This window comes from Chamaea fasciata, unplaced genomic scaffold, assembly GCF_029207755.1.
Source record: "Chamaea fasciata isolate MVZ Bird 193981 ecotype frontalis unplaced genomic scaffold, bChaFas1.0.hap1 SCAF_10, whole genome shotgun sequence".
Lineage (NCBI taxonomy): Eukaryota > Metazoa > Chordata > Aves > Passeriformes > Sylviidae > Chamaea > Chamaea fasciata.
In genome coordinates, this window is record NW_027094095.1 from 8,166,458 (window position 1) to 8,179,178 (window position 12,721).

At 42.9% G+C, this 12,721-nt stretch overlaps 1 protein-coding gene across 1 annotated transcript in view; it reads right to left on the reverse strand.

Annotated features, from left to right (window-relative positions):
• Positions 1-12,721, reverse strand: part of HMCN1 (hemicentin 1) — a 166,025-nt gene that overhangs the window by 71,688 nt on the left and 81,616 nt on the right. Inside the window, exons 27-37 of the mRNA XM_066192199.1 lie at positions 11,704-11,834; positions 10,925-11,072; positions 10,331-10,457; positions 9,183-9,337; positions 6,939-7,217; positions 5,853-6,134; positions 4,784-4,892; positions 4,048-4,217; positions 3,598-3,752; positions 2,725-2,848; positions 1,319-1,420 (exon numbers count right to left, since the gene is read on the reverse strand). Of these exons, the coding sequence (XP_066048296.1) occupies positions 1,319-1,420; positions 2,725-2,848; positions 3,598-3,752; positions 4,048-4,217; positions 4,784-4,892; positions 5,853-6,134; positions 6,939-7,217; positions 9,183-9,337; positions 10,331-10,457; positions 10,925-11,072; positions 11,704-11,834 (1,782 nt within the window). The remainder of the gene's footprint in view (positions 1-1,318; positions 1,421-2,724; positions 2,849-3,597; positions 3,753-4,047; positions 4,218-4,783; positions 4,893-5,852; positions 6,135-6,938; positions 7,218-9,182; positions 9,338-10,330; positions 10,458-10,924; positions 11,073-11,703; positions 11,835-12,721) is intronic.

Genomic DNA, 12,721 nt, shown 5'->3' on the forward strand with positions numbered 1-12,721 from the left:
CCAGGGATTCTATCATATATATCAAATTTTTTTTTTACCTTTTACCCTAAATTATCACTACATTAGACTGAACTACCCGGGACAAAGGATCAAAACATTAGCAAACAAATCAAAGTGCAACTGGCAGGTCAAAAAAACTGAAAATAAAGAGCAGAAAACAAGGTGTTACTGCAGAAGAAAATTTTACAGGGAGTTGACAACCAAGAAAATCTGCAGATTTTGCATCTCAGCCAAAAGATGGCACCATTCATCAGGAGAATGGGTCACTGAGGCACCACTTCACTACTCAGAAGAAATTACTGCTCATGGAAGGATTATCTGTAATACACAAGGGGTTTTGGGGAAAGAATCACACCCCTAAGTGCTCTGGCCTGACTGATAGACAAGACTTGCACATAGCTTCTCTTTTCCAGAGCTGTGCTCTCACTTTTCTGACTCATGTTACATCTTGACAATAGGATGTGCCATTGCATCACACCAGGGGTGACCAAACTGTTCTTATTCGTAAATTATCTGTAATCCATCATTTTAATTGTTTGTTCAAAAATAACTAAAAATTTGGAGGATAAAAGGAGAAAATTTAAAAGGAGTGCAAAATGGATATAAAATTCCTATGCTTTTATAACATTTAACTTCCTCAATATTTTAGGGGTTTTTTTGTAAGTATATATTATTCTACAAAATAATACTTCTCTGTGAATTAATTCTTAAAAAGGCAGAAAAGGAGAAGCTGGATGCACATCTGAAATGTAATAACATCTTTCTTCTGAAAATTTTGCTATAATCAGCATGAGAATAATTTGCTATATTAGATATAGGCTCTTAGTAAGTATTCCCTCTATTTCGCTCTACAGTAATTAATACAGCAAAGTGCTCTCATAATGTCTTTTTATATCTTACCAGGTAACAAAAAACACACATTAAAAAAGTCCTAGACATGGGCACACTTAACAGGCACACTCAATCCATGAAGTATTTCAGGTTTGCCTTACACTAACAAATACTGAACTGACCGGAGATAAAAGTGGATGTGTTTAAAGCTCATTCAGGAAAAATCAAATAGTGCTCTTGCCTGTGGACAGGGCATCACAAGGGAATAGATAATCCTTGTGATGTGTTTTTACTCATTTATCAGGGGGATAACAGAATTCCTCGATCCTTCCTCCGTGTCAGCCCATACATTGACATTTCCCATCACACACTTTCTAGCTGGTTTAAAATCACACAGTTAGCTCCCCATTCAGCATATCCATTGCTTTCCAAAGACACGTGAAAGGGAAACCCTTTATGAGGTGTTCCCTGAGGTGCACATGGATACCTGGCAGAGGGTTCCCAGATGCTCTGCATTCAAGATGGATTGGATTATTCACCACCACGGTTTCATTTAATATTTTTCCTGCATCTTCCAGACTGGGTGGTTCTGGAAAGAGACAAAAGCATCAGTTTTTCATTAATTCAGCCATGCAGCTAGCAGAGCATCCGATCACAAAGTCATCTACCCCTGGAGAAACTTTGGGCAATGAGTTGCATAAGCTTCAACTGCTGGGTGACCAAGGAATTTCTCCAGAAAGTTAATCTCTGAAATTCTAATTATATAATCTCATTAGTGATAAGAAGAATAAAACATTATTTTTGGTTTGGGTTTTTTGGGGTTTTTTTTCAGGAAAAATGGAACTTAAAGTAAATTTGCAAGTAATAAGCACACAACACAGATCAGCAATTCTTTCTTGAGGCAAGCTCCTCTCACTTCACCTGGTGATAGTAAACTGTGTGGAGTAGACAGCTTTTACCTTCCTGAAGTTCCAAAATCTGAAACCTGACAGAAATGCTAGATAATGACTGTTCAAACACGAAGACTGACAGCAAAGGAGAGCTTTATGAGCATGGGACTAACATTAAAATGAGTTGTGATGCAATTATCACAGTTTGAATGTGACTCCTCTTTCCAAGTCCCATTCAGAGAGACTCTGCAACCCTTCCTCACTTCAGTTTAACGTTTTCCAGTTACGAGCTTGGTTTGGCAATAAAAGTCAACATAGCCATACAGAGTGAGAGTACTGCCACAGTCTATTCCTCCACCTCCTGAGGATTCCCACGCCTCCTTTGAGGACTGGTCACATCAGCAGTGCACCACACTTCATGACCACTTCTGAGCCAAATACACGTAAATTATGATGAGAACATTTATTAAATTCACATGCAAACGTAAGCTTCTTGAGTTTCCCTGATTCTTTTTATACTGTTTTCAGCTGGAAAAGAAAATTCCTCTTAAACAGGCTGAAAAATCCCCTCACAAGAAAATGTTCCTTTCTCAAAAAAGTTATTCCTGTAGAAATTTTCCGTTCCCCAGGGTCACAGGGAATACCCTTGTTCACAGAAACTTTGATGTTATTAGTAATGCCAGTGGTAGTATATCACACATTGATTCAGAAACACAGAGTACCCTTCTGAGGGGTGGGTTAGCAGGAATGTGTTTGGCTTTTTGGGATACCTCTGAGCAGCAGAGATACCTGGAAAGACATTCATTCATTCACTTCTGTGTCCTTTGGTATTAGAGGAGAGAGGTCAAACTCTACAAAAGCCAGTTTTTGCCCTCACTCCTTACCAAAGTAGTGTGACAGAGAAAGAGAACTGAGGGGTGGACGTGCAGAGCCAGGAGAAAAGCCAGAGCCAAGTGAGGCCAGGAGCAAGAGCTGTGTGGACAGCCCAGTTTGGCCGCATTACCGTGCACGTGGAGCCGGGTGTGCTGCTGGGCCTCCCCCGCAGCGTTGGTGGCCACGCAGGTGTAGCGGGCAGCATCTCCAGGCAGGGCCTTGTCAAGCTGCAGGACACGGCCTGAGGCCTCCAGCTGTTCCCAAACACAGAGAGGAGCATGTGACACCACTGCCCGTGTGACACCACTGCCCTCGGCACAGCCACTCAGCGAGAGGGCGAGCGGACGTGGCCGGGCTCATCCCCTCCCAACCCCGGCTCATGGAACCAGGTAAAACTGCTGGGTCAGAGATTTCAGTGTCCCTGGGACACCAGCACCAGGAGCTGAACAGGTGTGAGGAGAGCTGGCTGGCAAGGGGCAGCCAGGCAGAGGAGACTGCAGGCAAGGCGCCAAAAACTGCTCCAGCCATGGGAAATCAAAGCCACTGCAAGCACTCATCCCTGGAACATGCGAGCACTGGGGAGGGCTCTTCATGGAAAGGCAGGATTTCACCAGGAGAAGGGAATTACAGGTAGCTGCTGCAGTGATTACAGCACAGCTCAGCTAATCCCACCTCACCGGGACAAGTGGCTAGAGCCACTTCACAATTAGCAGATAACCATTTGATCTTGAAAGGCAAAGTACAACTGCAAGGAAACAAATTCTCCATTTCCAGTCATGGACTCTCCTGATATGAGGTGTCTAGTGGTATTCAGTCTAATGAACACTGCTATTACCAGAGACACCACCCGAATCAGGCAGAAAGCCCCTCACACTCTGCAGGATGGATCTTAAGCACTTCTGCATCACAGTGTGAGGGAAGCAAAAGGAAAAGAAGCACTAGCATGTATAACCTATGGCAATTATCTTCCATGGCTTGGATCCCATAAAAGAATCATGCTTACTCTGATATTTCCCCTGGCAGTGTTTACTGGCTGTCCATCTTTTAACCAGGTTATGGAAGGGCTGGGGATGCCACTGGCTATGCACTGCAGTGTCACAGGCTTGTGGAGCACAACTGCTCTCTCGGAAGGCCCAGCTGATTTAATGGTTGGAGGAACTGCAAAAAGCACCAGAAACAAAAATGATGCCCATTCAAATATGTGCATTTAAATATACAGAAGCAGTATCCCAGAGGTAAGTGCACTTCAACTACTTCCAGATCTAGTGGAAGGTGTCCCTGCCATGGCTGCTGTCCAACCCAAACCATTCTATGATTCTATATCATCTAATCTCCTCTTCAGTTTTTCAACCTGCTAATGCAAATAAACATTTATAGAAAGTTTGAGCACCTTCTTGCCAGCAGTTTGAAATAAAAGCAGTCTGCTGCTTCCCGCCCACTTTGAGCAACCTACCATGCACTGTAACATCAAATTCCTTCTCATATTCTCCCGCCTTGTTTGCAGCTACACATTTATAGCGGCCGCTGTCTGACACTTGAGCTTGAGAGATGACAAGTTTCTGTCCATTTAGTAAGACCCTGTGTCCAGCCTCCTCTCCAACTGGTTGACCATCTTTGAACCACCTACCAAAAGGAAGTTCCATTTCAGTTGCCAGTGAAAGTAAGATCAACAACAATCTTAAAACATGCACAATTCTATTAAACAGAATGCCTTAGTAACTCTGTTTGCATTTCTAGGGAAGTATGGAAGTGCCAGGTTGTATTCCCACTGTGTGAGTGCCAGGGACTGAAGGGTTTATCAGAAGGGAGTATTGGGGAACAGCCACTAAAGACAGTCTCAGAAAGGTCACAGCAGATACCACCAGAGGCAGAGGAACCTCCAAAGCAAAAACAATCATGGGTGTTAGAAGAAAAGGGCACATTAAGTTGCATTAGTAAAGGACTTACAAGTTTTGTCTGCTCTTGTTTTCTATCCTCATTACCAGAATATGGATATTGGCCCAAAAAACTGAACTACTTTAAACCGAAATTCTGATGTTGCCAAGTGAGTGCCTGATGGTGCTATCAGTGGAGCCAGGAGTTTGTCCTTTACTCATTAAACACCACTGATTAACACAAGCGGCTCATAAAGCTCACCTAACCAACCAGCAGATTTATTTGCATTCTTTCTGTCATACCAGTGCCCTTACGTGATAGTTGGTGAGGGTGTCCCTCTTGCTGAACAATCCAGCTCCAAAGGGCTGTGGAGAATCACAATGTAGCCCAAGGGCTCATCCCCACCTTCCACAAATGGTGGCACTGTAAGAGAGAAAAATCCACCAAGAGAAACATTTACACATCAGAAATATCAAACAAGTCTCTCTCAAACAGCACTGTTAAACACACATTGATTCATTATGAACCACTGTTCCTTTCTGAAGGGAAACATCTGCCCAGTGACATTTTGTGGCTTCAAATCACTGCTCTCAAGGTTTTACTGTTTCTTGTTTGGTTGGGTTTTCCAGATTCTATCAGAAGAACTTTGTGAATGGGTGGGAAGGCAGGGGAGGGAGCTTTCAGCACCCTCTGTAAGCAGAAGGAGAAAACAAAGGTGTAGAGGATCCTCTTCCAGGTCCTTTTCACCCTGTCTCATCCTCTCTGGGAAGGAAACACTGCCACACAGCTCCTCCACTTTGAAGACCGGTGACATTTACCAGCAGATGGGATGCTCTGCATCTGCAGTCGGTATTATGTTCAAGTGAGCAAAACCTAAAAATCAGTTCTTTACAGTTCTCTTCCATGTCAGGAGAAGACCTCAAGACATTCAGAAGGGACTGCTGAGACACAGACTGTGATAATGGATTCAGGGGATACAGAAGAAAAAGTATTTTTTTTTTAGTATAAGGTTCAAAACTTGCACAACACAACTCAAATTCAGAGAAATATGTCCTCTCCCAGAGGCAACTAATAAGTGATATTTTTAATGGATTTCTCTGCTTTTCTTCTCTGAAGACAAGTAAGAAGAATTTGAGACGTTACTGAGAATTGTATTTACCTACCACATGCACAAAAATCCTTCAAGAACTAACATGAAAGTACAAGTCTTCAACTGTCCTGTAGCCCTGGACAGAAAAGCTGGGCAGTACCCAGGTTCAGCTGGATGTAGAGGGTGACTAACTGATCTTAATATATTAATACCAACAAAAATAAACCCATAGGTTTAATGGAACTTTTCCATCTTAGGTTTATGGGAACCTGATAAATCTGGAGCTCACACACCTAAGATTTCAACGTCATACTTGATTTCTTGTTCTCCAGCTATGCTTGTGGCCACACACCAGTACTGGCCCTGGTCAGCCTCGACGGCATTCAGGATCTCCAGCTGCTTCCCCCCAGCCAGGACACGGACCTTGTCACTTGCTTTCACAGGAACCCTGTCCTTTAACCAGGTCAGGAGAGGGGGAGGGTTGCCAGCAGCATTACACTCCAACGTCACGGAATTCCCAGCAACCACCTGCCTGCTCCGGGCTGTGTCAGCATCACCCTCGATTACTGGAGGAACTGCAGAAAGGAAGAAATATATTGCAAACCATTAATTCTGTAGCCAGAAAACGTTTTAAGAGAAAATGGGTTTGTTCCACCCACTCGGGCTCCATCTGCCATCATGTCATGCACAATTTCATGTGAGAATTTGCTGCTAGGGCAAGGCAAGGCAAGGCAGAGAAGTCAAATGATGCAGCTCAAAATTGACCAGCTGTATCAAACAGACAATATGCAGTACTTTGAGAGGGAAGAATTAGACAAGGATCTAAAGGAGTACACTATAAGATCCCACCCAGAGTGAGTCTTTCAAGTAGGTATTGTTTAACATGCAGATGTGAGATAGAGAATGGATATACATGGACAAGAAATAGCTGAGTAGAAGAAAGCGTGGTACCAAGGCCAGGGAAGGGAGGGCAGGGTTAAATGGGGTACTGGGATAGAACTCTTCCCTGTGAGGATGGTGAGGCCCTGACACAGGGTGCTCAGAGAAGCTGTGGCTGTCCCTGGATCCCTGGAAGTGTCCAAGGCCAGGTTGGATGGGGCTTGAAGCAAATCTGGGACAATGGAAGGTCTCCCTGCCCATGGCAGGAATGGGACTGAATTGGCTTTAAGGTCCCTGTCAACCCACACCATTTTATGACTCCATGAAGTCAAGAGCTGTTGGAGAGTCCCACAAAGCAGAGGGTCTAAATCTTCCTCTACAGAGCCCTGCCAACGGCAGGCAGAGTTTAATCACAGCCACCGCCAGGCTGCAGAGGTAGAAAATCTCTTCCACAGCTGTTCTGCAGGAGCAGTAAGGCAAGTCCAGGAGCTGTCCCTCACCGTAGACATCCACGTGGAAGAGCTTCTCCGCAGCCCCCGCAGTGCTGCTCACACGACACGAGTACTGGCCAGAGTCTGACACCTGTGCCCGTGGGATCTGCAGGAACTGCCCTCTGTCCACGTACAGAGCCTGGGGGCTGGAAATCACACGCTGCCCATCCTTGTACCAGGTGATGGTGGGCACAGGGATCCCCTTGGTTTCACATTCCAGATTTATCAGGTTGTTGAGGAGCACCGATACCTCTGTGGTAATGTTTCCTCCCTTAATACTAGGGGGGACTAGTTCAAAAGACAAAACAACAACATTAGAGCCTCAGATTACAAATATGTGCAGATTAAAATAGAACATTTGAATGCTTTAAGAATAAAATATCTTCATCAGCCTTCCAATCCTTCCTGCTATGTTTTGTTTGGTTCTTTGCCCAGCAGAGCTCATCTATCACCTGTACAGTCCTTTAGGCGCACAGGGTGGAAAGCATGAAGAAAACACAACAAAAAGCCCACCAGGCTCCAATATGTGCCAGATTAGGACAGATGGGCCTCCATGTCTCCTGCAATGCATTTGGGCAGCCCTCCTCCCTGTCTTCAAAGAAAGAGCAATCCCTGGATGCCTTGGGAGCTGCATCCTCCCAGCAAGGATCCTGCTGTTGAAAATACCAAACACACCCAAGAGCCTCCACAACGGCAGTGGGAATTGCTCCATGCTCCAAACTTTTGAGGATGAAGTCAGTTGCTTTGAGACTAAGTATGAGCTTAACAGTCTTGCTTTATGCTCGTATTTTTGAAGCTTTTTGGCCCATAGTCATTTCCCTTGCTCTCTAGGCAGCAGGACTCGGATTTTTCTAGCAAACAAGCTCTTGTGTAAATCAGCCAATATAAAGAGTCTGTAAATCTCTATAGAAGCAATAAAAACACAGCGCAATTGGCAACGACTAAATTTATGGCTGCTGAAAGGACCAGACACATCTGGCAGACACATTGACTCCTCTGCTGCCAAACATGCTCAGTACATCCACGGATTCCTCTAACTTCCATAGTGGTCATTGAAAACACCACTGCAGAAACGTAAATCAAAATATCTGTGAATGAACAGATCCCTACCGGAGACAGGTCCTGCAGTTATCAAACCCCAATGAAATATTTACTAATTAAACATCTTTTGTATCAAAAACCCCAAATCCATTGAATATGCTGAAACACACCGAGTTCAAAGGCAACTGCATTTCTCTATTAGAGATGAGGAATTGTTTTAATATGGTGTTTTGGGAAAATATCAAAGCCAAAAGCAGGGCTAAACAGCTAAAACAAAGTAAGGACTAGCAAGAATTAGCACTGAGGTTCCTCACTTACTCTGGGCTTCTGTTTGTCCAGCCAGGACTAATAAGAAATATAAAAGTAAAGAGAAGTTCCAGTCTGCTGTCACAAATTCATCCTTCCTGAAGAACCTGAAATAAATCTACTCATCTGCGAGGATTCTGTCTGGGGGGAAGCCATTTTATTCCTCTAATCTCAGAACAGCCATAATCCCCTGCAAGTCCTCCCAGCACTCTCTTTGCTCCTGACAGAAAAAGGTCTCACCATGACTGGTGTGCAGCCATATTCTTGTGCCTATGGGTGCTCTGTGCTTCACAAATGTCCCAGATGAGGGAAATAATGCACATTAAATTCACGGAATCACACACAATGCTCAGGAACAAATCCATAGCAAGGGAGGACTTGAGAACTAACAGACTCAAATCCCTACCCTTCACACTTCAGGCACAAGAGTTTCTGAGTCCCATGAAGCACAGGGTGTATCCTGACACCAAGCTTAAGAAAAGTAAGACCAAATGTGTATTAAAATCAAAATCTTACTCATTTCCTCCTCCCTAAGACAGACCAATACAATAAAGACAATGTGGTAATAAAAATACAGTTGAAACTAACAGTAGAATTTGAGAATACCCTTCAAGATTTTTTACCATCACAAATTAGAAAAAGAAGCATATCAACAGCATTTCAAGGTGTTTATCCAAGCCTGTAAAGCCTATGCCCATATACTACTTCATACATACAAATACTCAAAGAGGTCATTTTGTGAACACATGATTATTAAATTAAGTTTACACATAAATTAATTTTACACACTAATTTTTATAGTATCAGAGACTTAATTTGCATTTGTCTGAGTATCTCCATTCAAAAAGAAACCTGAAGAGTATGAAACAAGAGGATCTTCTGGGATCAGGCATTTCATAAACTTACCATGGACAATGAGCCTGACCTCCTTCACTTGTTTGCCAGCAGTGTTAGTGGCACTGCACTGGTAGCGACCCTTGTCAACCCTGCGAGCGCTCTTGATGTGGAGAACTTGGTCCCTGTCCAGGAGCTCAATATTGGGATCACCCAAAAACAAGGGCCTGAAACAGAGACCATTTTGCTTCACAGAATTCTGGCCCCACCCTTTCAGCATTAATTGAAACTGACAGTAAGAGGAACAGGTCCTTTGGTGGCAGTAATTGTACCATTCTAGAGTGTCACTTAGCGCTAAATTAATGCCATTAATCACAAGAACCACCATGCAGTGACAAGCTACTATGACTAACTCTACTACTAACTTCTAAAAGAAATCAAACCAAAAAAAGTACTTTTCTCAGACCTCCAGGATGCCAGCATCAGAGCCAGAGTTGCATGCCTGGCCTCAGCTTCTTTTCCTAATTTATTTAGTCATGCCAGGCCTTTGCTGATAACAAAATGTCAACTACTACACAGGAACAACATACCCATAGCAAAGAGTAAGGAATTGTCACAGCAGAGTATCTGTGAGTCCTGACCAATGCCTATACTGAACTACACTGTTAAAACATCAAAAACACCCGGCCCAGCTGGGTTTTCAGCTAATATTTAATAATTCCTCTCCTGGTGTGCTTTCCTGGAAGACGAGGAATGGAAAACATGCAGGCTATAAATGTCTTCAAAACTTTACTATATATATGCAGATATAACCTTTCAAACCTTTAATATATATATATATATATGCAGAACTGCACAAGGCACTAGCCAGCAAAACATCTGAGTTCTGTCTACCAGTGAAAAAATCATCTCAGCTAAACAACTGCATTTTAACTAATGATGTGTGTAAAATAATCCAGGTAGAATATATCACAGAATAAACTCAAAGAAATGGTTCTGCTTATCTTGCTTCAACCATCAACTCGCTCCAAAAACCCCAGATCTGCTCTGCAAGTGCCAATGACGGGTGAGTTCAGAAAGAAAAGTGGGATGTTAAGTTTTGAAAAGAGAATCTACCACCCCAAATTCTGGTGACACTTAGTTAAACACTGCACCTCCTTCCTCTCTGCTCTAGGGAAGGAAGAGCCTGACATAAATCACAAAAGCTGCAATATACTCACTTGCCATCCTTGAACCAGTGAATGTCAGGAACAGGGAAGCCTTTGGCTCTGCATTCCAGACGGATTTCATGGTTGAGGATGACTGCCACTTCACCAGGGGTATTGGCACCTGTTATGCTTGGTGGAACTTTAAAAAGACAAACATTAAGGAAGGACAGGTATTTAGCCAGGGAAGCTGTGCCCTGAAGGGAATGCAGCAGTGGACCTTACTATTCCCTTGACACATCTTTAGTGTTCACTGCAGAGGAAATTCTGCAGATCTCAACAGCCTTCCACACCTGCACTGGTGAACTGTACCTGAGAACACCCATATGTCACACTGCACACCCCAAATACAGAACAAAGCACCAAAGCCCAGAAATCTAAAGCAACATTTTGTCTGTATTGCTCCAAGAATGGCAAAGTTTAAGCACTCAGTGCTTCAGCATCCAATAATTCATGGGCAGTGAGTGGAACTGAGTGGAAATTTCAACTTGTTGTAAATCTATTTACAACAAGTTGAAATGTACTGGGTTGTTAAATATCAGCTGTTTTTCCAATCACCAACTAACACCCAAACCAAACAAAAATCAACCCCAAAGCCGTGGAACTAACCAAGTATATGGAGGTTAAATAGCTTCTCAGAACTTCCTGCTACGTTTATGGCTTTGCATGAATACTGTCCTGCGTCCTCAGTAGTAGTTTTCAGGAGCTTCAGTATCTTCCCATTGTGCAAAATCTGAAGACCACTGCTTTCCACAACCTTAGAGGAACCCGAGACATTAGCCTTATGTGATCCAAGCTACAGCAGCCAAGTATCACAGCTGGTTTTTCATAACAAAATGGTAGTTTCATGGAAGGATAATCTGTTTCCCCTTTCAGTTCCAGCACTAATCTCTTGCCCTGCTGCAATGAATTCAATATGATTTCTAGCTCAGCCTAGGGCAGGAAGTGGGGAAACTCCAACCAGCAGCAATGGGCAGTCCCAGGAGTGCATAAAGGGACTTCTCCTCATCTTAAACTATGACTTATCGGCTACAAGTGGAAACAGAGGACTCGAGGATAATCCTGAGGAATTCAATTCACCTCCAAAAGTTCTTATTTCTCCACCTATAGAATGAAAAAAAATGGCAATATTGGTCCTCTCTGCACGGATTGGCATCTACAATACTGGGGGATTGCCAAGGCCAATTCTTAAGGGAATACTGAAAATAAAGAGCTTACATTTGACCTACGGAATTAATGGATGAGCCATATTTAACTGCCTTTGGCGGGGGGGGGGGGGTGTTCTCAGAGCACTTAAATATACATAAAGGTGTTTACCTGTATTTATTTGAAATGAATTTTCATTTTCATATCAAGTCCTCAAAAGTCCACAGATTAATTCCACATACCTGGATATCATCCTTATACCAGGAGATGACTGGAAAGGGGTTGGCAGTTACTTCACAGAAGAGACTTACAGGGTGATCAACAACCACAGATGTATTTGTCACCTTATCTTGATCTCTAATTTCAGGAGGAACTGCAAGAAAGCTCAACATTATGATTTAAGTCTTCCTATTCCAGTGATTTTCCCCTTCCTCCTTTTCATCCCAGTCAAGGACCACTTATAAATCAAAATCTCCCAAACCCTCCTCATTCCCTTCCCAACATTTCCATTTGTCTTTAGGCTCTGGACATATCTCCCTGCATCCTTTCTTCTCTTTGCCAAAAACAGTCTCCCCTTGCTCAGCACAGACTCCCAGGGAAATTCACTCAAACACAAGCACCATCAACATTTTAAGACAGTAATCTCAAAATTAATCTGAAATTTAATCTTGAAATCTAGTGTTATTTGTTTAGCATATGAAGGAAGCTTATTCCAGAGTCATTCTTTCTCTTCACTGGTCTAGTCATGCCCAAATCCATCTATCATTTGTCCCACTATGAATGCAGAGGGAATGGCTTTAAGTGGTGGATTAGAAAGTTCCAACCCCATTGAGGAGTCAGCTAATTAGAACTAACTGTCATGGGAAGTGAACAAGGCTGGATTTATAGCAGTCTGTAGGGTTTCTATTTCCTAACTAGGATTCTGGAAGAAGAAGAGTATCAGCAACTAGAAATCTCCTAGTCTGTCTTCATTCTGACAACTATTCTCTCATTTGAAATGCAGAGCTAGCCCTCAATCTGTAAGTTCTACAGTACAAAGCTTCATTTGTTATTTGCATTAAAATTTTCAAGTAAGATGTACCTGGATCCTTAAGCAAAACAAAGATGGTTTGTGCATAAAGTCATGGAGAACAGAAACAACAGAGGAAAAGAAAAACTATACAGAGTGTCAGAAAAATAGGAAGTACTCAGATTTTATAATTTACCAGCACAAGGGCAGATTTGGGCCATGCAATTTGCAAGAAGAAAACAGAAGATACT